The sequence below is a fragment of the Hevea brasiliensis genome, chromosome 17 (assembly GCF_030052815.1).
Source record: "Hevea brasiliensis isolate MT/VB/25A 57/8 chromosome 17, ASM3005281v1, whole genome shotgun sequence".
Taxonomy (NCBI): Eukaryota; Viridiplantae; Streptophyta; class Magnoliopsida; order Malpighiales; family Euphorbiaceae; genus Hevea; species Hevea brasiliensis.
The window spans coordinates 9,819,068-9,845,535 of NC_079509.1; the positions used below are offsets into that span (position 1 = coordinate 9,819,068).

At 34.2% G+C, this 26,468-nt stretch overlaps 1 protein-coding gene and 1 pseudogene across 1 annotated transcript; one reads left to right on the plus strand and one right to left on the minus strand.

Moving 5' to 3' along the window:
• Positions 1-13,193: 13,193 nt before the first annotated feature.
• Positions 13,194-16,409, plus strand: LOC110663996 (AAA-ATPase ASD, mitochondrial-like; annotated as a pseudogene).
• Positions 16,234-25,320, minus strand: LOC110663994 (DDT domain-containing protein DDR4). Its single transcript, XM_021823503.2, has 12 exons — positions 24,458-25,320; positions 24,235-24,345; positions 22,076-22,162; positions 21,936-21,973; positions 21,573-21,654; positions 20,463-20,569; positions 20,123-20,279; positions 18,231-18,323; positions 17,940-18,063; positions 17,747-17,789; positions 17,409-17,597; positions 16,234-17,333 (listed from the first exon to the last, which is right to left on the minus strand). Exons 1-12 carry the CDS (start codon positions 24,875-24,877, stop codon positions 16,586-16,588), a joined length of 2,199 nt encoding a protein of 732 aa, XP_021679195.2. The 5' UTR covers positions 24,878-25,320; the 3' UTR covers positions 16,234-16,585.
• Positions 25,321-26,468: the final 1,148 nt, after the last annotated feature.

Below are 26,468 nucleotides of genomic sequence, written 5' to 3' on the forward strand. Positions count from 1 at the left end.
CCAGAATTTATTTAAATTTATGAATTATTTCTATTCATGGACGATATATGCTTTCAAATTCAATTCCTGTTTAACTTCATTGACAGTCAGTCAATTGATATTTTCATAAACTTCAATTTCAGTATCAATTTGTTATTATTTAAATAAGTGTATTTACATTACAAAAATTTTTAAACTTCATTTGAATATATATTTTTTCTTTGACAATAAATAACAAATTATGATTATATAATTTTTATTTCAAATTTTAGACTCGTTTGTTTCATATAAAATATTTTCTATATTTTTTAACGCTTGAGACACATAGAAAAATAAATTAACAAAAAATATTTTTCTAATAAAAGGGAATATTAAGCTATTTTTAAGGAAAATGACTTTTTTTTTAGAATTTAATAATTTTATTAAAATATAAAAATATTTATACATATATGATATAAATATATATCATTAGTTTAGCATTGCTGATGTCCCAAAATATGTCCAAGAGGGGGGGTCAATTGGACTTTAAAAACAATTTTCGGTTCTTGCTCAAAACCTTTGAAAATTGCAGCTAGGTTCAACTAAATTAACTAATGTGAAAAATGAACAATATAGCTCTATTGACAAGTTGACTCAAGGTTAAGCTATATGCAATCAGTATACTGATATAACAGACTATATAAGCATTCAGTAAATATATCAGTAATCTGAATACGTTTTTAACACAGCAACCAGAGCAGTATACCAAATATTCCAACTGACAGCAAATCAAACAACATGCAGATTAAATCAGATATCAGCAGTTTTAGCAGTAAACTAATTTTCTCAGTCTGCAGCAAGATCAACAGCATATGATATCAATTTTCAAATCAGCAAAAGCATATCAATCATAAAGTTAAATTGCATAAATGTAAAGAGCAAGGGTTGAGAAAATGAACACTAAAATTTTTATAGTGGTTCGGCTTTAACTAGCCTACATCCACTCTCTCAAAGATCCCACTTTGAGTCTTCACTCCACTATTCTTCTCTTTTCAAGGCAAGAGACAAAGCCCTTTACAAATCTTCACACCAAAGCTTTTACAAGTAGCTTTACACTTCTACCAAGTGTTATCCCAAACACTTTTCACAACCAAGCTTCAATAGGTGCTTGAATGACCTCTCACAAATGATAATAATGTGTTTAAAACTCACTCTCACTCAATTACAACATAATCTATAAAGAAGAGTTGAGTAAATAAGCCAATGAAGAGCAATAAATCACTTTGAGCACTTTGAATGAAAGCTTTAAAGATTTTGAACAGTAGAGGGACTTTCATTAAGTGCAAAATGGCCAAAGGAAGGTGTATTTATAGCTTTGGAACGTTTTTTACCGTTGCAGAACTCATTTGAACGTTACAGATACGAATTTCAAGAAAATAGCCGTTATTTTGTCGTTTTCTGCGATGTTGTGCAGAGTTGAGACAGTTAGCATACTTGAGAAAATAGCAAACCAGTTAGCATACTAAAATAGTAGCAAACCAGTTAGCATACCAGGAAAACTTTTCTGCATAACTTTCAAAACTATAAAACTTTACACCAAATCATAGTTAAACACTTTTTAGGCCAGTAATGATTAAAAGAAAATCTTTTGAGAGATTGAAAATAAGCATCATTAACTTTTACTCCTCAATTCTTTTCACAACCAATTCTAGAAAATAACTAACTTCTATACTAGATGTACCTTCAAATCTGATATTTCAATGCAGCCTTAGAAGGTAACCTTTTCTTCTTTTATCTCCTTTGATTCGTCCTGTGTTATCCTTAGAATGTCATTATTTCTTCAAGAGCACGAATCCATCATGAAATCCTTAGTCTTTTTCACAACACTTAAAACAATGTTAGTTTGATTCTAGTTGAGTTTTGGTATCATCAAAATCTATGCTCCTTTGAGCTTGTGGGGTCAATAATCTCCCCCTTTTTGATGATGACAAAACTCAATTGAATCACCATGCAAATGTAAATAAGTGTGAGTATGTGTATGAATGTATATGTGTGAATAACTCCCCCTATGTATGTGCTTATATCAACAATTAATCACAAATAACTCCCCCTTAATAATTTTAATGAAATATTCATAAGCATTTTCTTAAGGAGTCAAGTGTGACTAAAGATACTAACTAAATATGCACAATATGCACACTAATCACAAATTATATATCATTCACAAGTGATATCAACAATATGCACACCATAAAGTTATATCAACAATATACTATTCACAAACTATATCATGCACCATTAATCACAAACTATACTTATGCACACTAATCACAAATTGTATATCATTCACAAGTGATATCAACAATATGCACACCATAAAGTTATATCAACAATATACTATTCACAAACTATATCATGCACCATTAATCACAAACTATATCAAGTATCAAGATTACCATTCATTACTTTTCTCCCCCTTTTTGTCAGCATCAAAAGAATATGGGAGAAAGCATGTCAAAATTCAGTCTAAGTGCAGTGAATAAACAGTCAAAACAGTCACTGATATAGCAAACTAATTAAAAGTTCAGAAAAACCAAAAGTAGTAGACTAAGTAGCAAACTAACAGACAGACTGTTAGACAAAATTCAATTAAAATTCAGTTCATCCTTTCAGCCTAGAACTTCTTCTGATTGGTTTTGGAGCAGCCATTTTCAGCTTTTTGGGCTTGACAGGTTTGTCACTCAAGGTTTGAAGAATTGCAGCAGCCAATTTAGTTCCGGGTGTCAAAGGAACAATAGGCCCAGCTGTGAGCTCAGTGACAATAGTAGTACCAGACTCAGCTGCAGACTTTTTGCCAGTTTTAGTCTTTTTGCCAGAGGGTTTACCAGTTTGCTCTTTCTGCTTACTGCTTTGTTCCTTTGGAGCTGTTTTTCCCTTTCCTTTTGCAGGAGCAGCAGGAGCAGGGGTCTCTGGTTCTGCCTCAGACTCTGAGTCACTCATATCTTTCCCACTACCTTCTTTGCTGCCTCCATTTCCATTCTCATCATCAGAATCATTGTCATCTTTTTCTGCTTCAGCTTCTTCCTTTTCTTCCTTTTCTTCCTCTTCCGTTTCTTTCTCTTCCTCTTCTTCTGTTTCTTCTTCTTCTTCCTCTTCTGTTTCTTCTTCTTCCTCTTTTTCTTTCTCTTCCTCCTTTTCTTTTTCTTTCTCGGCTTGAGGAACAGAACCAGTAGCAGCCTTACTGGTTTCTCCAGCCTCAGTGGTTGAAATACCCAAATGAACTTTGATTTTAAACAATTCTTCCACAATCTTGTACATTAACATCAAAGTCCCATCAACTTTAGAATCAAGAGCATTCATAAGAACAGTTTGAAAACTTCTAAATTTCTGTAGCTCTCCAAGTTCCATTTCAACAAATTCTCTCAAGTTGTTTACTTCCTCCAAAATACCTTCAACATTAATAGTGCCACTTGCATTATCTTTGGAGCTAGCACCTTGTTCAAACCTAAGCTTTCTACCATCATCATCTTTTTGCAAACTTGTGATTGGGATCATATTGGTCCTAAGTTTCTCGGTTTCCAAAGGTATCCCAAAGTCTCTAAACAGACCATTTAGAAGATGGGCATAGGGTAGCTTGTAAGGTGGCTTCCATTTCATGATTTGCTTCAGCATAAAATAGGCAAGATTAAACTCAATTTGGTTCACTATATGCCAAATTATGCAGAGGTCAAGAGTACTCAAATAGTTGGGACTACCAGTTCTAGGATTCAACACATAAATGATAAAACTATGAAGAATTTTAATGTGTTGATGAGCATGAGTAATGCTAGTTTTATCCTTCACTTCCCCTTTAAACACCTCACCCTCAAAATCTCTTTTGTTAAATCCACCAACAGCAAAAACATCTTTGTGGGAGCAGATTTTGTTCCCACTGTTTGGAATTCCTAGGGCTTTAGCTAATCTAGCTACTGTCACTTCATAGATTTTCCCTTTCATTTTCACCTTAAAAGACTCATCTTTGTCAGAATCATCAACCCTCAAATTTTTATAGAATTCTTGCACTAAATCCACATACACTCCTTCAGTGTCAGAACACAATTTATCCCATTTTTGATACTCAAACAAGGATTGCAAAGGAACAGAAACTTCAATAAAAGCAGGCCAGTGAATATACCTTGGCTCATGAATAGCCCTCTCCATATGTACAACTGGAGCTTTTGAAGTCTTTTTCTTTTTGGTTCCCTTTTCTTGAACTGGCTCACTGGTTCTTTTCTTGGGTGTTTCTTTTGGTTTGCCAATTACCAGAGGAGCATCTTTTTGTGGAGGAGGTGACGCAGGAACACTTGCGTCAGTTGAGTCCGATGATGAATATGTGGGGATTTTGGCTTTCCCTTTTCCTTTGTCTCGCGCCATAACCAATCTCAGAAGCAAAATAGGCCGTAAGGACAGTGAAGACTGAGATTATAAATTCAGCGATGTGAGCAGCCAATATATATTTATATATATAATCAATCGAAGCATATCATCATTCATTTAGCACAACAGAGCGCAATGGCCAAAAAAAAAATTAGAACAGACAGCAAGAGATATTTGGGTTCTTACAAATCCATGGCAATCAATTTATTATTATATACCACATTTTACGAAATGTTAATGCCCAAAAAAAAAATTAACAACTGAGCGCTAAAACAGAACAAACAAGCGAGAGCAAATCAAACAGAAAAAAAAAAATTATCAGCACATTGCGAAAGCAAATAAAACAGGCATAGATAAAATGTAAAACACGATTCCATTAAAGGTTTAGATTTTATACCTGAAATATACTGAAACAGAGAGTGCGAATCGACTTAGGCAAAAAAAAAATCCAACAGCAAATGATTTCTTTCGGCAGTTTTAGTGAAATAAAGGAAACGAAGAATTTTGGGGATTTTCTTTCTGCAAACAATCAATTTAATCGATTCACTATCAACAGGTTTCGGAAATATTTAAAAATGATGAAGGGAGACGATGTCTTGAAAGGGTGCGACCGAAATGGGTTTGCAGGTGGAAAGGAAAAACGCAGCCGTTCGGGTTCTGGGAGACGGAGCGACGGAAGGAAATGAAGTTTTGAATTTTAAAACTTGAAAAGACACAACTGTAGGTTTTTGCAGGGAATAGGTAGCGTGTAGCAGAGGAGAGACGGCGAGAAGATTGATGGTTCAGAAAAAAAAAAAATTGAATCCTGCGCAAATTAAAGTGTTAAAAGTCCATTTTGCCCTTAAATACATAAAGATGCAATACTCTAAGTAGAGGGGTATTTAAGTAATATGGGCTTTAAACATGCAGAATAGGCGCTCGAAAAAAAAATAATTTTAGAGTTTTAGTGCAATCAGACCTGACTTCCAGTTTGCCAACGAAAAAGTAGGAGCAGTGGTAAAGCATTCAGCAAACAAGAAAATTAGCAAACGGATTAGTATGCCACTGTGATCAAATTCTGCAGATTACTGTTCACATCTGATAAAATCCAGAATTTTTCAAATTGCACCAAAAATATCAGAATGCATCTTTAACACTACAAACCAACATATATCACTTCATTTTCATATGGAAACATAAGAATGCATCAAAACTTAATCAAAAGCATCAATCATACCAAGTTCTCTTCTTATTTTGCAGAAAATTTCCTCATTAAGTGGCTTTGTAAAAATATCAGCAAGCTGTTTTTCAGAAGGGACAAATTCGATTTGAATATCACCATTTTGAACATGATCCCTAATAAAATGATGTCTAATTTCAATATGCTTGCTTCTAGAGTGTTGAACAGGATTTTTTGATAGGTTTATAGCACTAATATTGTCACATCTTATGGGAATGTGATCAAATTTAATTTCAAAGTCTTCAAGCTGTTGTTTCATCCACAAAATCTGTGCAACACAACTTCCAGCTGCAATATATTCAAACCTGTAGAAAGTGCAATGAAGTTTGCTTTCTTGTGCCATGAAACTAATGCATGACTTAGAAATTGACAAGTTCAAGTGCTTTTTCTCATTCAATCTACTACCAAAGAAAATCTGAATCACTATAACCAATAAGATCAAATGATTCACATTTTGGATACCACAAGCCAATATTGTGAGTGCCAATGAGGTATTTAAAAATTCTCTTAACTGCTACAAGATGAGATTCTTTTGGACATGACTGAAATCTTGCACATAAACATACACTGAAATGAATATCTGGTCTAGATGCTGTTAAGTAGAGTAAAAAACCAATCATACCTCTATAAAATTTGTTATCTACCTCTTTACCTTTTTCATCTTTCTCCAATTTAATTGTTGAGCTCATGGGAGTTCCAACACTTTTCATATCTTCCATTTTGAACTTCTTTAGCATATCCTTTATGTACTTGGACTGATTTATAAAAATTCCATCATTCATTTGCTTAATTTGCAATTCAAGAAAGAAAGTAAGTTCACCCATCATACTCATTTCAAATTCACTTTTCATCATGTTGGAAAATTTCTTACAAAGAGAATGGTTAGTAGCACCAAAAATAATATCATCTACATAAATTTGCACAATAAGCATGTCTTTTCCAATTTTCTTAATGAAAAGAGTAGTATCCACTTTTCCTCTTTTAAAATCATTTTGAAGCAAAAATTTACTAAGTCTCTCATACAATGCTCTAGGAGCTTGCTTTAAACCATAGAGAGCTTTAGTAAGCTTGTAAACATGATTTGGAAAGTGAGGGTCTTCAAAACCAGGAGTTTGAGCTACATAAACTTCTTCATCAATATATCCGTTTAAAAATGCATTTTTAACATCCATTTGATAAAGCATGAAATTCTTAAAACATGCAAATGCACACAACATTCTAATAGCTTCAATTCTAGCAACCGGAGCAAAGGTTTCATCAAAATCAATACCTTCCTCTTGGTTGTATCCTTGAGCTACTAGTCTAGCTTTATTTCTAACTACATGTCCTTTTTCATCCATCTTATTCCTAAATACCCATTTAGTTCCAATAACAGAGTGGTTTTTAGGTTTAGGAACAAGTTTCCAAACTTTGTTTCTTTCAAATTGATTTAATTCCTCTTGCATAGCAAAAAGCCAATTTTTATCATTTTGAGCATCATCATATGTTTTGGGTTCAAATTGAGAAACAAAAGCAACATTACCAAAATATCTTCTAAGTTGAGCTCTTGTCATCATTCTTTGTGATGGACTATCAAGAATGTCATCTTTGGAATGATTTCTATGATACCTCCATTCTTGTGGAATATCTTGATGTTGAGGTTCCTCAATTTGTAGTTCTTCCACATTTGGTTGGAAGTCATCTTGAATTTCAACATTTGTGGAGCAAGGGAGTTCTTCTTCTTTGTCATTTTGATCATCCTCCACTGGTTCTTTTGATTCAAGCTCATCATTATTCGAATTCTTTGAATTTAGAATCTGCTCAATTTCATCATCACAAGAATCTTTCCTTTGCAAGGAAGTGTTAGCATCATCAAAAAGTATATGCATTGATTCTTCCATGGTCAAAGTTTTTCTATTGAAAATCCTATATGCTTTGCTATTTGTTGAATACCCTAGAAATATTCCTTCACAAGATTTAGCATCAAATTTCTTGAGATTGCTGTCTTTGTTATTCAAAATGTAACATTTGCAACCAAAGACATGAAAATATGCAATATTGGGTTTTCTTCCTTTCCATAGTTCATAAGGAGTTTTCTTTAAAATAGCTCTAATGGAAACTCTGTTCAAAATGTAGCATGCTGTATTTACATTTACGCCTTGAAATATTTTGGTAAACTGTTTTCATTCAGCATTGTTCTTGCCATTTCTTGCAAAGATCTATTTTTCCTTTCAACAATTCCATTTTGTTGTGGAGTTCTAGGAGCTGAAAATGTATGATAAATACCATTTTGAGAGCATAAATTTTCAAACAAATTATTTTCAAATTCTTTTCCATGATCACTCAAAGATGTAATACAATATCCTTTTTCATTTTGAGTTCTTTTGCAAAAAGCTTCAAATATATCAAAGGTTTCATCTTTATGAGCAAGAAAGAAAGTCCATGTGAATCTTGAAAAATCATCAACAATTACAAATGCATATGCCTTGCCTCCTAGACTTCTAGGTGTGATTGGGCCAAAAAGATCAAGATGCAACAATTCCAATGGTCTAGACGTAGTTACAACATTTTTTGATTTAAAAGATGATTTTGTATACTTACCAAGTGCACAAGCTTTGCATTGAAATTCTTTTTCAAATCTTAGCTTTGGAAGTCCTCTAACAAGGTTCTTTCTAGAGAGCTTAGCAAGTGTACTCATGCTAGCATGTCCTAATTTTCTATGCCATAACCATGCACTATCATCTGAAGTCATAAAGAATGTTTCACAATTTTCTTCAAGACTTGTTAAATCAAGTAAGTAAATATTATCTATTCTAGCACCAGCAAACATAACATTATTTCCATGAATTTCACAGTGTGTGGAAGTAAAAATCACTTTAAAACCATTATCACATAATTGACTAACACTTAAAAGATTATACTTTAATCCTTGAACTAATGCAACATTCTCAATGCAAGGATTTTTACCAATAGTTCCACATCCAACAATTTTAGCTTTGCTTTTATCACCAAATTTCACATAACCTTCTTCTTTCAAGGTAAGAGAGGAAAACTTGCCTTTATTTCCTGTCATGAGCCTAGAGCAGCCACTATCAATGTACCAATGTTCTGTTTCCAAAGATACTCCTTAGGCACTGAAATCGCTTAATCGTTCTTAGTTACCCAAGCAACTTTGGGTCCTTAAATGTTAGTAACATTAGGTAGGGTTCCTTTAGGCACCCATACTTTCTTTGCCTTAAAGGTTCCTTTCCTAATAGGACAAGTATTAATCATATGACCTCTATGATTACAATAAAAGCATGTAATACTCGGTTGAGAAAAGGATGTAGCTTTAACAAAAAATTGTTTGTATTATCCATACTTCATAAATCCATCATAACCAATTCCAGATTTTTCATTTGTGGATCTTTGATTCCCAAGAAGTATATCAAGTGTTTCTTTACCTTTTGTAAATTTAGATAAATCTCTTGTCAAAGATTCAACTTTTTCTTCAAGAATTCTATTTTTCTCAAGAAGTTGTTCACACACTTCTTTTGATCTTTGAAGCTCATCATTAACTTCCTTAAATAATTTCATTTGAGATTTATAAAATTCATTTTCCTTTGAAACTATACTTAATGAAATATTTTCTGATCTTAAAGTACAATTTTCATGAACTAAAATTTTGCATTTCTTTTTAAAAGTTCTATATTTATCATATGTCTTCACAAATGCAAGTTCTAATTCATCAACATTAGAAAGTTCAAGATTTACCTCATTTTCACTATCTTCGATGTGTGAGCTTTCACCTTTTTCTTCAATTGCCATCATACAAGTGTTTGCAGCCTCTTTGTCACTTGTTTCATCATTTGATGAAGAGTCACTATCACTCCATGTTGCTGCCATTGCCTTTTTGCTTTTGTCCTTTCTAAACTTATTTTTCTTCTTCAAAGTAGGACATTTTGGCTTAATGTGGCCTAGTTTGTTACACTCATAACAAACTATTTCACTTGAATGATTTGGAGTCTTTGGAGCATATTTCTTTGTGAACTTCTTGTATTTGCTTCCACCTTTTCTAAATGCTCTTTTGAATCTTTTGACTATCATAGCCATATCTTCATCATCATCACTTGAAGCACTTGAATCATCACTTGAACTAGCTTTAAGAGCAACATTTTTCTTTTTCTCATCTACTTTTTCGGACATGAAAGCTATGCCTTTCATTTTCTTTTGATTACCTTCATTCGCATCTTTCTTATAAATCATCTCATGTGCAATGAGAGAACCAATTAGCTCATCATAGGTGTACTTTCTGAAATCCTTGGTGTCTTGAATAACAGTAGTCTTTGGTTCCCACGTCTTTGGAAGAGACCTCAGAATTTTCTTTACAAGTTCTTGTTCTTCAAATCTCTTTCCAAGAGCTTTAAGTAGATTTACAAGGTCTGTAAATCTGGTACTCTTCTCAAAGAATAGTTTCACTGTGTTTCATCTCAAATAATTCATAATCACGGATGAGGAGGTTTGCCTTTTACTCTTTTACCACATCAGTTCCTTCATATGTGACTTCTAGTTTGTCCCATATCTCTTTTGCAGTTTGACATCCTGAAACACGATTATACTCATTAATATCAAGAGCACAATGAAGAATGTTAATAGCCTTGGCATTTATAGAAATTTTCTTCCAATCATTATCATCAAATTCAACTTCAGCTTTAGGAATTTGTACAGTTCCTTCACTGGTTTTATAAGGAATATAAGGACCATCTTTAACTATTCTCCAAGCATCAATGTCAACAGATTGTATAAAGTTTCTCATTCTAGTTTTCAAAAGGAGTAATTTGTGCCATTAAAAAGTGGTGGTCTAGTGATGGAATAACCTTGACTAAGGGGGCAGTATACGTGAAATTTCTAGATGAACTATCCATGTGTGTGGATCACTCAAAGAGGAATAAACCTCAAGCAAGAGAGACAAGCTCGATACCAAATTGATGTCCCAAAATATGTCCAAGAGGGGTCAATTGGACTTTAAAACAATTTTGGTTCTTGCTCAAAACCTTTGAAAATTGCGGCTAGGTTCAACTAAATTAACTAATGTGAAAAATGAACAATATAGCTCTATTGACAAGTTGACTCAAGGTTAAGCTATATGCAATCAAGATAATCGATATAATGACTATATAAGCATTCAAGAAATATATCGAATCAATACACGCTTTTAACACAAAGAACCAGAGCAAGATACCAAATATTCCAAGCGACAAAGAAAATCAAACAACATGCGATTAAATCGGATATCGTAGCTTTTAGCAAGAAACTAATTTTCTCGATCTGCAAAGAAGATCAACGATATGATATCAATTTTCATATCAGCAAAAGCATATCAATCATAAAGTTAAATTGCATAAATGTAAAGAGCAAGGGTTGAGAAAATGAACACTGAAATTTTTATAGTGGTTCGGCTTTAACTAGCCTACATCCACTCTCTCAAAGATCCCACTTTGAGTCTTCACTCCACTATTCTTCTCTTTTCAAGGCAAGAGACAAAGCCCTTTACAAATCTTCACACCAAAGCTTTTACAAGTAGCTTTACACTTCTACCAAGTGTTATCCCAAACACTTTTCACAACCAAGCTTCAATAGGTGCTTGAATGACCTCTCACAAATGATAATAATGTGTTTAAAACTCACTCTCACTCAATTACAACAGAATCTATAAAGAAGAGTTGAGTAAATAAGCCAATGAAGAGCAATAAATCACTTTGAGCACTTTGAATGAAAGCTTCTGATTTTGAACAAGAGGACTTTCATTAAGTGCAAAATGGCCAAAGGAAGGTGTATTTATAGCTTTGGAACGTTTTTTACCGAGAACTCATTTGAACGTTCTGATACGAATTTCAAGAAAATAGCCGTTATTTTGTCGTTTTCTGCGATGTTGTGCAGAGTTGAGACAGTTAGCATACTTGAGAAAATAGCAAACCAGTTAGCATACTAAAATAGTAGCAAACCAGTTAGCATACCAGGAAAACTTTTCTGCATAACTTTCAAAACTATAAAACTTTACACCAAATCATAGTCAAACACTTTTTAGGCCAGTAATGATTAAAAGAAAATCTTTTGAGGGATTAAAAATAAGCATCATTGACTTTTACTCCTCAATTCTTTTCACAACCAATTCTAGAAAATAACTAACTTCTATACTAGATGTACCTTCAAATCTGATATTTCAATGCAGCCTTAGAAGGTAACCTTTTCTTCTTTTATCTCCTTTGATTCGTCCTGTGTTATCCTTAGAATGTCATCCTTTCTTCAAGAGCACGAATCCATCATGAAATCCTTAGTCTTTTTCACAACACTTAAAACAATGTTAGTTTGATTCTAGTTGAGTTTTGGTATCATCAAAATCTATGCTCCTTTGAGTTTGTGGGGTCAACAATTGCAATCAAATAATAAAAAATATTTTCATAAAAATTATTTTTATAGAAAATATTTTCCATATGCAAGTTATTTTTTACGAAACAAATGGAGTCTTAATAATTAATTTAACTTTTAAAATTTATATTTATTTTTGACTTATTTAAGATAAAATTTACATTTTTGAAATAATCTAATATATTTATAATTAATTATTAAATTTATCTTATTAAAAATTATGTTATTATTATTATTATTATTATTATTATTATTATTATTATTTTCTTAAAGAAAATTAATAATATCGTTTTAATTGCATTGATTTTGGGTTAATGTCACATCTAATTTTTTTCCTTTGATTTTATTTTCATGAAAAAATTAAATAATATATGAAATTTTCTTAATATCAATTAAAGTTAATGAATATGTATGATATATCTAAATAAATTAATGAAGGGCGAGTGAAATTTAGGTGTAAACTAACTTATAAATCGATAATAATAAGGATTTTAATGATATTTAAATTAAAATTTAAAATTTTTATAATAAAATCAAAATTAAATGATTTCATTAATACAATAACTTAAATTAAGTATTGATAGATGAAATTATCTTTTAGTTCTTTGGTCCTTTTACCTTTTTATTTTATTTTTTTTTTCAGTAATTTTCATATTTATATATTTTAAAATAAATCAGTGCTTGTACTTATATTATCTCAGTTTTGTTTTCTTATTTGAGAAAATTTTAATATTTTCTCATCTACAAGGATTTACTATTCATTCATTATGAAGATTATTTATTTATTTATTATATTATGGAGTTATTGATTGTTTTAGTTTATTATTTAAGTAGAGTGAAATGATAAGGATAATAAATTTTTTCTTTCATAAGTGTATCAAAATTTAATAATTTTTAAATCAAACTTGTGAAAAGAATTTAAAGTCAAAAAATGATAAATTATCATAAAATAAAGTATGTTTTATACTAAACTATTCACTTAAATATTCTATTAATATGATCAAATATTTTAAAATATGATAATTGCTAAATTTTTTATATAAAATTATAATAACATAAAACTTTGTATTTCATATGAGACTTGGGATTTGGTATCAGGAAAATCAATTAGATTTTGATTATTTAATTTTACTTTTATTTTGATTTAAATTAAAATATAATAATAATTCTTTTTTTTTTTTTTTTTGTTAATTAGTTCAATACTATAGACGGATCTGGGTTTTGAGTTAGGTCAAAATTATGGGCAGATCAATAATTGTGGAACTGAGTTGGAGCGGTTCTGCCCAGTCTGAGAACAGGAGAGAAACTGGAAAAGCGACAAGCAACTTTCCAAAGAAGAGAAATAATGGGCGTGCTACCAAAGCACTTGAACCATAACGACTAAGCCACGTGAGTGAGATGACTGACCATTTGTCCTCTTTTGGCAGATGAAAGTGACCAAGTCAGATCAACGAGTCTCAATTGCTGATGTTCAGCTCAGCCATCAGCTGCGGAAGCTATCTGTGGTGGATGCCCATTTGCTAAACAACTCCAGCCCTCATAATATTCATGAACTTATGAAGTCAATTATTTGGTGTGCATCGAACAAGGGTGGATAAAATAAACTCTTTTGCACCTTTGAATGGATTTTCTCAAGAGAATCATTAGTAATAATTAACCAACTGATTTTGTCTATTTTCTTTGAAAATTAACACCACCACCGAGACCTTTACCTCCATCCAGGACCACGTGTCCAATAATGTGCCAAATTCAGAGCTCTGTTAGAAGAGGAAGTGTACTGTGTACTTGTGTTATGGCCATTGATTAGCTGCACTATACACTCAAGGACCGATAATACTCTGTAAGAGCCAGGCTTAGTCAGTCTTGACTCTTTTTGCATGCCTTTATCATCTTGACTCTTATTGCTTGCCCTTTGTCGGATTGAGTATCCATACAAATTACCCAAAACTTAAACTCGACCGAAATGGGATATCATATACCAAATTTGAACTCATTCTAAATCTCATTATATAATATTTAAATTCGACTTTTTAGGAAATTGACCAATCAAATGGTCACACCAAATCCTTTGCCACCCTGTTTATTTCTATGACCACCATCCAAACTATCCCACTAATCAAAGTATGATTTTCACCCAGATAATGACACCAAACGTAGCCTATAGAAAAACAAGATCCGTTGTTGCATTAGGCTAAGAGGAAGAGGGAAAACAAAGAAAAAAAGAAGGGGGAGAAACCCAGAGAAAGAGAGCAAAAGAAACCATGTTGGCAATTGCACCTCAAACAATGACTGAGATGTGGGCGACAATGGGCTCAACAATTGCCAGTTTCATGTTTCTTTGGGCTATCTTTCGTCAATACTGCCCATAAGAGGTTCGCCGTTACTTGGAAAAATATAGTCAAAGAATCATGAGCTTCTTCTACCCTTCTATTAAGATTTCAATCCATGAGTACACTGGGGATCGCCTCAAGAGAAGTGAGGCCTATGCTGCTGTTGAGGCTTATCTTGGCGTCAACTCTTCCAAGTGTGCTAAAAGGCTCAAAGCTGAGATGGGTAAAGATTGCAGTAACTTAGTACTTAGCAGGGATGAGTATGAGAGGGTTACCGATGAATTTCGGGGGGTTAAAGTTTGGTGGGTTTCCAGCAAGCTGGTGTCACCTAGCCAGTCTATGTATCCTCAGCAAGAAAGGAGGTGTTACAAGCTCACCTTTCATTAGAGCCACAGGGAGATGATCGCTGAGGCTTACTTGCAGCACGTGGTGAGGGAAGGGAAAGAGATTAGAGTGAGAAATAGACAGAGGAAGCTTTACACTAATAGTACTGGCTACAAGTGGCCAAGCTACAAGCAGACAATGTGGAGCCATATAGTGTTTGAGCATCCTGACACGTTTGAGACGATGGCCTTGGAGCCTGAGAAGAAGCAGGAGATTATTGAAGATCTCGTTACTTTTAGCAAGAGCAAGGATTTCTATGCCAGAATTGGAAAGGCATGGAAAAGAGGGTATCTCCTCTATGGTCCACCAGGGACTGGCAAGTCTACTATGATTGCTGCAATGGCTAACTTGTTGAACTATGATGTTTATGATCTGGAGCTCACGGCAGTGAAGGACAATACAGAGCTAAGGAAGCTTTTGATAGAAACTACCAGTAAATCGATCATAGTGATTGAGGATATAGACTGCTCGCTTGATCTTACTGGTCAGAGGAAGAAGAAAGCAGAGAAATCTTTAGATGATGAGAAGTTAGAAAAGGAAATTCTTCGTAAAGACCTTAAAGAAGAGGCAAGCAGCACGGTGACACTTTCAGGGTTGTTGAATTTCATTGACGGGTTATGGTCAGCTTGTGGAGGTGAGAGGCTAATTGTCTTCACCACCAATCATGTGGAGAAGCTGGATCCTGCTTTGATAAGAAGGGTAGAATGGATAAACACATTGAACTTTCTTACTGCAGTTTTGAGGGGTTCAAGGTGCTTGCATGGAACTACTTGAAACTCAAAGCACACCCTCTGTTCGAGACAATTAAAGGGCTAATGAAGGAGACCAAGATTACACCTGCTGATGTTGCAGAGAACCTAATGCCGAAGTCCCCATTTGATAATGCAGTGAAGTGCCTATCAAACTTGATTCAAGCCCTTGAGGAAGTAAAAGAAGCAGAAGCTCTTAAATCGGAGAAAGAAGAAGAGGCGGCAGCATCAAACGAGAAAGCAGAGAAAGCAGCAGCTAATGAGAAAGTAGAGTACCCTGTCAAGGTGGAAAATGGAGAAGCAGAAAAACCATAATCAGTCGGCGTTGTCATTAAAATTATTGTATTAAATATTCTGCCCACGTAAATTTTCGGGTACAAGCTTGAAGAAATTATTATCATGTACGAGTTCCCAATATCTGTTTGCAACAAGTCCATTTATAACTCAAAAACTAACATCACTGGAGCGTCTGCATCATGTTACATATAATTAGAAAATACAAACAGCATAATAAGTTTCACCCAGTCATCTTCAGCTTAACAAGAGAACAAAGCTCGCATTGTCGTCTCAGCATTACAAACCCAGAGAATGGTGGCAGTACAGTAACAGTAACAGTACAGGAAGAATGCTCATTCTTAACTGGGAAATGAAACATTAGTCACCGTTTGAGGGAGGATGGTCCATTACATAAAAAGATTTCAGATCCAACCAATTTATCCGCAGACAGCCAAGCCCAAATGATCAAATGGGCAGATCATTGTTGTTATCATGAAGGATAAAACTACAGGGCTTGAACATCTAAAAGCCAAATTTTTCAGTTACAATATCAGTTAAGGTTATTGTACATTAATTGGATAACATAACGAAATCCTGACGAATTCTCATTCACCCGTTGTAGGTTTTCTATGAATGTAGGCATACTAAAAAATGACTACCTAATCTACATAGCTCTTGGCATCAAGCCGTTCCCTTCTGCAAATCCTGAATGAATTGCATAAGGCTGTTTCTTACACCCTGGAAGAACTTTGACCATAGTTTCCCTCCACAGGCTTATCACAAAATTTATATTTTTCTTCAACTATCGTACATTAAGCTTCCCTAGAGAAAACCAACAAACCTTGTTTTCTAGGAGGGAGGGAAACTTAAAAATTGTCTCTATCTTCATCTTTCATTATTGTGTTTGAACCATCATCAAAACCAGAGCCTGGGGCAAGTTCATTTAGATCAAGGAAACGCCGCTTTCTTACACCCTCAACTTCATCTTCGCCCAGGCTATTGGATTTCTCTGCTGCTTGATTTTGCTCTTTCTCAACGGTCTCAGTGTAACCTTCATCAGGCTGATCAACTTTCATATCTTGTTCTTCATCCTCATTGTCATCAGAATCTTGACTTCCAGCCGAATACTCTCCATTCTCACTAGCATCTGAGTATTCGTCTGATGGATTTGATTTTTCAGGTTTCATTGATTCTGTTTCTGAATCTGACAGCACATACTGACGGTAATTAAGCCGGTTTCGTGTAGCCCTTTTACTGCGTCTCAAACCTGATTGAAGCTCATCAACAGACCTTAATTTAGTTTCCCTCCGTGTTCGGCCTGGCAGTTTCTTAAATTTCTGGGGCTCATCACTATCCTCACTGATACTTGATGAATCCTCTTCTTCTTCCTCTTCTTCCTCTTCTTCACCATTTTCTTCATCCCACCGATACTCCTCATCCCCTTCTGAGCTGCTTGACAGCTTCCTCCTCTGTTTACGTTTCCTCAAGTATTCCTCATCATATACAGCTTCTCCAACTATGTCATCATCACTGTCGAAGTCTGCTTCATTATCAGAAACTGCTTCAACAAACTCTTTTGCTGAATACCGTTGAGGCCTCTGCCTTCGCCTATTGCTGCAAGCAATTATGCAATGGTAAGCTCATGGTTCAATTACAAGGCAATGCAAGAAGCTGTGTAACTTATCCTACCTTCGGTCCAATAATTCAGGTTTATTCTCTTCATCACTATCATCATAACTGGGTGAATTGGGGTTTGTCAAACTGAAGGTGTCATGTTCAAAGACATGTGAAGGACCACTCCATCTACCATTTGTTGAAGCTTCAGGTTTGATAATACCTTCTCTTCTGTGAATAGGCTCTGGGGATGGTGGTTTTCGCCTATCATAAGGGTGAAGAATGCAAAGGATTTAATAAATTAATAATGCAAGTTGGTCCCAATGGAAATATAACTTCCTCCCAGAGGGGAAAAAAGAGGAAAAAGGAGTAAATAAAAAAACAATTTGAGCAATATTTAATAAAATTCGTACTTGGTTATTTTAATAGCCTCATTGATTGACCGGTCATAATCATCTGCAAAAACATTTGGCAGAAATGTTCAGATTTCATGCATCCATCAGTTTATGAGTAATTATCATCAGTAGAAACTTTTATCGCTCACTGTCTAAAAAAGAAGTCTAACTCTTGCTTATGTGTTTAATAATATATATTTTTTTATCTTACCAAAAGTATAAGTAACAGGTTTTCTGTCACGAAGTGAACGTCCTAATGAGAGACCATCCACACTCAAAAAGTTATCAAGAAGTAGAGCCTGTCTATGTTGCTTTTTCAGCAATCTTTCTTTCCTCTGAGTATTCACAGAAAAAGCAAACAAGATGATTTCATTACAGGAAAGCAAAAATTGATGCCAAATATTATTAAGAAATATAAATCGAGTCAAGAAAGCAACATTTTTCTCTTTCTTGGTCAACATTCAATCAAGTAAAAATTTCAGTCAAAATGCAATTTTAATACCTTATGAACCTTCTCAATCTCAGGAAGCATGTCATTCTTTAGCTTCTTCCCTACCGAAGCCTCTGTTCTATTTTTACTTGTAAAAAGCTTCTCCTGCAGCAGCAGATGGACAAGGCCAAATGAGAAAATACAATAAATAAACAGCAACAGATGGAGAATATCGAAATATCATGCCAGCAGGCAGCAGCAACAAATTTGAAATTCTTCCAAATCTCATTACACCAAATGGACATACAAGAACCATTGTCTTTGCCAACACCAGGCAGAGAACAATGTCCTAAAAATAGAGACAGAAGGCATGGCAAGTTGGCAAAAAATAAAATGGTACAAAATTTGTCAGCTATAACAATGTTGCACTCCATCAACAAAGTTCCCAAAAATTATTGAAGTGCTACTCACAAGCAGAATGGCAGAATCAATTGCCAGTGTATACATCTTTTTATCAACTGTATACATTATAGAAGAAACGCCTAAAAAAACCATTATTCAGCACAAAAAAAATGGATATAAAATCTCCCAAGAACAAAAGGGGGGCTACAAAATCACAAGAAATTTAATTTCCAACAACTACACTCCCAAAAATTGTATCATACAACTAAAACAATTAAAAAAAAAATTGTATTCATAAAAAAATTAAAAATAATTTGTAGTACTTGGGTTATAGTATATATGCCTACCTATATAAAAGAACTTATGGCAGTAGAAAACTATATACGACATGGAACAAAAAGCTAGTATGCACAGAAAGCCAAAAAATTATTCAGTAAAAATAAAAATGATTGCAGTTTTTCAAAGAAACCAGGGAAAAAAAAAAAGAAGAAGAACAAGAAGAGAGAGAAAATCTAGCCTAAAGAAAGCAATTCCACCAACAAAGAGAGATTCAAAAAACTGTAGATCATATAAGGTCAAAGTTCAAAGGAATAATAATGATAAGTTGCTAATCCAATCTCAACTACGCATTTATTCACAAAATTATTCCAGATATCTTAATATGAGTCTACAAATCCAGCTTGTAGGACAAGCCCTGACAATTAACTTGCTTCATTCTTTCTACATATCACAAATGTCTATTCACACTTAATATATATAGGTACGTATGCGTGCAAGTATGCTGCATTTATGCGAAACCTTTTCAATCTCAAATTATTTCCTCCTGAAACTCTGAGAGGCAATTAGGCTCCCTTGTCTATTTACGCAAGGTTAAAGGAACATACTGGGAGAACACCACTCAACAGACTAGCCCACCACTGCACATTCAAGGAAGCTTATCTAAGATCCATCTTCCAAGTATAAACTAAATCTTCTAAAAGAACACTTGGCATATTTTTCCTAAAACGCTCAGAATTATAAAAACCCAACACAAACTAGTCTCACATGTTAAGTATCCCTATTTCTTTGTAAGAGTAATCCCTTCTCCATTAAATCAATAACTAACATTCTTAACATCCAGAATTTCATCTGTCCCCTTCTATCAGAAGTTTCCATTTATAATATTAAAGGTGCAGCAGACTGAAGGGACAATTTGTATGGAAGGCAATGTACACACCAAGATTAATGCATAATTACAAAGGTACTTTAATACATTTAGGCACATCAAAACATTGCAAATTGCCATCCAAGAAGAACACAACAACATGCTCTTTTTCAAATGAAATGATGGATATACTCGAAGCCCACTTCAAGTCATCAAGCATACACATTCATTCTACAATATAAAATAACAAAATATGAAAGGAGATCTTCTATGGCCAAAAAAAAGAAAAAAATGTTGAAAACCAGTAACTAGCTTTGATTTTGCTGATCAGAAATTAAAAAAGAAAAAAAAAAAAAAGAAAATGCATGGAAATTTAAACAAGGCAGGTGTAAAAAGACAGGCCATCCAAGTAACTTACGGAAGCATCTTGAAATTCATCAAAATTAGTTGCAACTGTTTCCCACTGGTATGTTTCGTTGGGAAGGACCTGGGAACCTTTTGTCTTTGCCCTCTTCACCTCAACTTTTCTTATTTCTCGGTATAACCGATGACCAATTATTGGATCATCTTCATACCTGAACCAACAACAAAAACGTAGATTATAGAACTTCATGATATATGACATCAAAAACTTTAAACCAAACCAAGATCTTAGAGTCTTGCACAGAAACAAATGAAGTTGATCTTTTACATCATTTGACAGTACAATACGAACTAAGAGTACTCTAAATTGAATGATTTTTGGGGATCTACATTACCAGTAATTAATTCCTTGTGAATCACCCCCGACTCGCTCTTTACGAAATACAGAAAGTTGAATACCATGTTTAACGGAGTTGTCAATATAATTCCGAATGTCTTCTTGCTGCAAATATCGCTCAGATTCAATTCCTTTACTAATATACCAATAAAAAGAGGTATAACAAAGTTAATGAATTTGCCATATACACTTAGAATTAGATACTGTATATAGGCTATTTGTCGAAATTATGAATTGACAAGATATTCAGAATATGGATGTGAGCTAAATAAAAAATGTACAGGGGAAACATTCCTACAAACTAGAGCAAAGATTTAATCTTAATTGAAATTGTAGAAATGCCCTAAGATGTGAAGGAATGCAAAGGTATTACAAGTCTACAACTAGAAGAATTCAAAGTAGTTGAACTAGGAGTAAAATTAGGAAATAATTGCTAGAAGAAGCCAAAAATGAATGCTGGATTGTCATAATAATTAAGGAAGAAAAAGTTGAAGAAGATGTTGCACAAACAATAAACAGTCAGCTGCTTCTACAATGCGCATGTAAGCATAAACATATGAATACATTCAAGAACTGATCTATAGGATATCTCATAAAGTGAAAACTTGTGCCAAGACGACAAGGCCAGATGTGTCCAAAAAAAAATAAGAGAAATTATTTATGAGAACATTGAATGGAACAGTTCTTTACCAACATGAGTTGCACAACAGAGTGACGCGAAGAAATTACAAATAAATACACCAGTCAGGACACATTTAACTTAAATTGAAGGGACAAGAAAACAACACAAGTCAATGCACTTAGGATTTGAGCTTTGTAAAAACCATAAGATCAACAACTAAAGGAAAACATCTTAGATGCAATCAAATCTTACAAGGAGATTCATTTATCAGCACAAGTAATTTGGAACCGAGCCCCAATTAAGTTAACTTCTCCTTCTAAAAATATCCAACTCCATTATGAATAGTGCAATATTTGGTCCATGAATCAGTATATATTATAATATTATAATGCTCATTTAAGCTTTAATAAGATTCAGTAGAAAGTTGAGTGTAGAAAGAAATTTAAAAAATAACATTGTAGGCAGCAAGCAAACATCCAATAATACCTCAACACGAATGTCACATAGCGCTTTCAAGATCACCACACGGACCCCAGGATCAAGAGTTTTATACACTTCAATCTCAACCCTAAGAGAATAAAGTTACATGAATAAGGAAGATTAAAAATAAAGAGTTTGTTTGGAATTGCTATTGAGAAAAATATCATCTTGAATATGTCAATTAGAGGTCATTAAAAATTGTTTTTAAGATAAATTTGACATGTTTTAGTTATGAAAACTCCAAAACAGGTAAACAATAATTTCAAACTACTTTTTGCAATGGCATCTAAAAGAGTGCTTTCCAGAAAAGAAAACTTCAACTTCAAGGCCAAAAAGACTTAGAATATTCTAAGGTGCAAAAATGCTCACCCATGTGACGCAACTATGGGAAGTTCCCCATCTGCAACCTGCAACAAGATGCAAAACTCATCTTAGCAAGTTACAAGCTGTAAAGGGTCGGTACTATTATTGTTAAATGTCTGTTAAAAGAAGTACAATGACTGAGTTACCCAGTGCCACCAGTCTCTTAATTTTCTGCACAAAACAGTGATCCAAGTATCTCGTGTAAGGGCAATCCGGGTAATAGGAGGGATTGCCTGTAAAAAGGATAGATCGAAAGAAATAAGTATGGTAGTTGCAGTAGCATGCAGTATTTCTATTGATCATGTATTAACCATCAAGCAGAAAATGCATGAATATGCAGGTAGCACTCGATTACTATATTAAAAACAAAATTTATATGATTAGCTGAAAATTTTCAGCATAAACAATCAAGGCTCAACTCAAACTACAACTGCAAAGTAGATTTTTTTAGCTACATGCAAATTCCATCCTAAGTCACAGAGAAGGAAATCCAAGAAAAGGAATAAAAGCATTAGCAAGTATAAAACAAAATTTAGAAATCATGCTTCCATCTGCAGCTTCTTCCAGGCTTCTTATCCTTCTCTAGATCAAATTATCTCAATCTAGTGCTCAAACAATTCAAATTAAACTACTATTTTCTGGTGCATATATTCTACATATTGTATAGGATCTAACAATACAGGGGAAATTATTACCAAGTCAACAAGAACTATCCTAACAGCATATGCACTGGTGAAGAATAGCCTACATAAGAATATGCAGATTAACCATAAAGTAGTGAGGATCCTACATATACCCAAACAGCCCCCAACAAAATGATAAGTAAATTACTTCTAGAAGCAAGTGACAAGAACATTAGTAACGATAGGAATTCCACAAGGTTCTGAAATATCATCATTTCGAATTAAAACAGCTTATAATCTGTCCGAGTTGTATGAATTTCTCTGTAATAATCACTAGTCATCAGTGTCATTTCTCTTCCAAAATAATTATCATAGTCATGTCATTTCTATATACTAAAAATCCAGCCATCCATTTGTACACAAAATTATGATAACCCATAAACCTATCACTTTAAAATCAAACTTTGAGGGAGGGGGGGGTGGGACGGAGAACTAAATCTTGATGTGCATCTATCACCAACACTTTTATCGTAATCTGCAATATTGAATAATAAAGTTTTATCCAATTAAATTAGGTTGGCTTTGTTAATCCTTCTTTGTAGTGAGCTCTGAAAGACTGAACATTTCTTCAGCACATATCTAGGCATGCAACAACTTGTGTATCACAATGTGCAACTGCCTCTGAGAAAGCCAACAAAACTGATAGCAGAACTCCAATACCTACCTCAAATAAAACACTCATCACTCATAAAACTGAACATTTCATAATATCACATCACAAGGCCCTGGTACTAAATATCTGCAGATTCAAAACAGTGCTGTAGCCACCAACACCACTCACATCTAAGTGGTCAGTGGCACAGGCACCAATCTTGCTTCCTGCGTCAAGTAGTTCCAAATCAGCTTGTGCCTAAAAGACTACAATTCTGTCCTAAACATGTGATGCAAATAACCTCAAGAAGCACCTATGACATCATGCCAAGGACTTACACTCTCCAGAGTCAAATCTCTCTCTCTCTCTCTCTCTCTCTCTCTCTCTCTCTCTCTCTATATATATATATATATATATATATATGCTATCAGCAACATGCAACTGCCAGCATATTTCAAAAGTGTAATCACAACTAAACCTAAATTTCAAGATTCAAAAACAAAGTGCTTCTGCATTTCAAACCAAATTTGGCATACAAAAAGAATTTAATTGTTTCGAGTATTTAATTTCCCACAATAATCCTCCTCTTAGCATTTTTTTCCTTCATGGCTTTCAATTCTGCCAGCCAAGCAACATTATGTCAAATCTTTTACTCACATGAGGATAACCTAAATCAATCAATAACTCCGGCACCATTCATGTAAAGTGTAATCAACTCTAGCAATAATAGGGATGAAAAAGGGCATGTCCTGCATCCCCTACAACACTTTACATGATACTGACACTATCATCAGCCAGTTCTCCACTCAACAAAATCATAATCCCAAGTTCACACATACAATCAGCCAATTCACTTCCTCTGCATCCGAAGTAAAACATTTTTGGCACACTTAAATCAAACAAGAAGTAACACCTTCCAAGTTTCTAAAATTAAGCTTCTCACAAGTGCACATTGCCAAAGTGTGAACCGAACAAAGGCACAAGAAGTTTGATTAAGTAAGAATAAACTAAAAACATCAAAAGCACCGACCTTTAGCAAGGGCATGTGAATATCTCCCAAAGTGTCATTTGGTGTAATCAAAGCTGTCTCGAACTCCTCGGCTGAAAACTCAACCTGTATATTCAATAAAGGCCTAAATACCTGCAACATGAAAAACATAAAAAAATCAAATCACAGGCCACCAAGACACAAAAAATGCAGGTAATTAAAACCAACAAAGTTCCCAACTTTAAGAAGCATTAGAAAAGCTCACATGCAAGAAATTAAGTACGGAAGCTAATTCCCACATGGAGCGGAGGCTCCACCTCGGTAACTGTGCTGGCTCAGGCGGCCCAACCAGTGGGGTAATGATCTTACTGCTGGCGCTGCATTGCTCTTTCTGCTGCGGCGACTCATCGCATAGCTGCTGTTGCTGCTGCTCCTTCTTCGGTTTCTGCTTTCGCTCGATCGCAGCCTGCTGCTGGGCAGCCTGAAGCCTCTTGGCGGCACGTAGAGTACAAGCGCGGGACGGTCGATTGCTCCTGTTGGTGGGAGGCGCCGAAGCCGGAGACGGAGACGGCACCAGTGGTGGAGTTCCCTCGTCATGAGGGGCGGAGGAGTGGTTTAAAGCAGTGGCGGAGTGAGGGGCGTCGTTTAGGAGGATCGGAGAAGAGGAAAGTTGTTCGCGGGACATGGTTGGAGAGATCGAGAGGGTTTAGGGAAGCTAATGTGAGATTACATGTAGAGGATCAAGGGTTTGCATTGGAGAGAGGAATCAAAGGAAAGAAATAATTTTTGGAGTGAGAAAGAGAAAGGAGAAGAAGATTGAGGACCAAAAGTCCAACCCATCATTTTTCTTCACATATACATAATATTTGCATATATGTTCCGTTGTGTTTGGCTGAGTTAGGAGACCAGGAGGTGAAATTGAAGGGAAAGGAAGGGAAAAGAAAGATAGGCAAGGGAAGGGAGAGAAGCTAGACAATGCCTGGGATTTTGTGTAGGACTTGGATTTTTATTACTTTTTAACCGCTTGAATTTACTAATTTCTTCTCTCTTTTATTTAGAATTTCAACCTGTTGTTCTCAGAATTTGGTGTTCTTAGGGTTGATAATGAATAGTTTGCTCTCCTTTTGTGGATTTTTAATTTTTAATCGTGGGTAATTGGCAATTTGGCAATTTTTACAATTAGGTTTTTTGATGAATTTATTACGCATGTAATATAAATTTAAATACATATAAAAATAAATTTAATTATTATTAAATTAAATATTTATATTAAAATATGAACACAATTAAAATTTGAGTTTTAAAAAAATTAAATAAATATTATTTTAATAATAATTATTATAAACAAATATAAAAAATAAAATAACTTTAGAAAAATTAAAAGACATCTATCAGAAAAGCATTTTTTTTTCCAATTTTTTAATTAAATTTTATAAATCGTACATCTGTTATGTAATAATGTTATCTAACTCCAACAAGAGATCCATTTTTTCTTAAAAGAAAAGATATGTAAACCCAGTTTAAGCCCAATGATATGCATATGCTGGAATCGGTTTTGGGTGCAAAGTGAAAGAACTCAGTAAACTTATTTCACCAATGTTTTGGGCCTTGCGACAAGGAATCCGTCGTTTATTAATTTCAGCTAAACGTTACCGCACTTTGTTAGATGATGACTGCCTAGAATGACAGGGGAAACTTTTCCCCTTTGATTCGCAAAGGAAATGGAAAGAAAGCTTTTCCTGTGTTCGTGAACGACATGGAAAGAAGAAACTTGAACTTTTACATCTTTTCAACGTGAAATCTCTTGATTTGCCATGAAATCAAATTTCATAAACGATTTGTACAGTGTCCCAGAAGATTAATCATATGAAAATAAAGCAACTTTTTGTGAGAATTCACATTGATATGCATATAAAAAATCAACGATCACATCCATGAATAACAGGGAAAACTTTTCCCTCGTCTCAAAAAATTGTTATCATGCATGGATTCTCTTGATTTGCCATGGAATTAAATTTTCATAAGCCATTTGGGAAATTTCCCAGAAGATAAATCATATGAAGATAATAAGCAACTTTTCAGGATTCACTCTGATCTGCATCTTAACGTCAAAATACTAATCCTGCAGCCATCATCACTACCATAACTACATCAAGAATAAGACTAAAACGAATGCCTACAGCAAATGACCTGCAGGAACCTCCGAAATTGACAGATGACAACTCCACCAAAAGGATCAGTTATTCTGACCAACGACAAGTCGGTTGAAAGAAGAG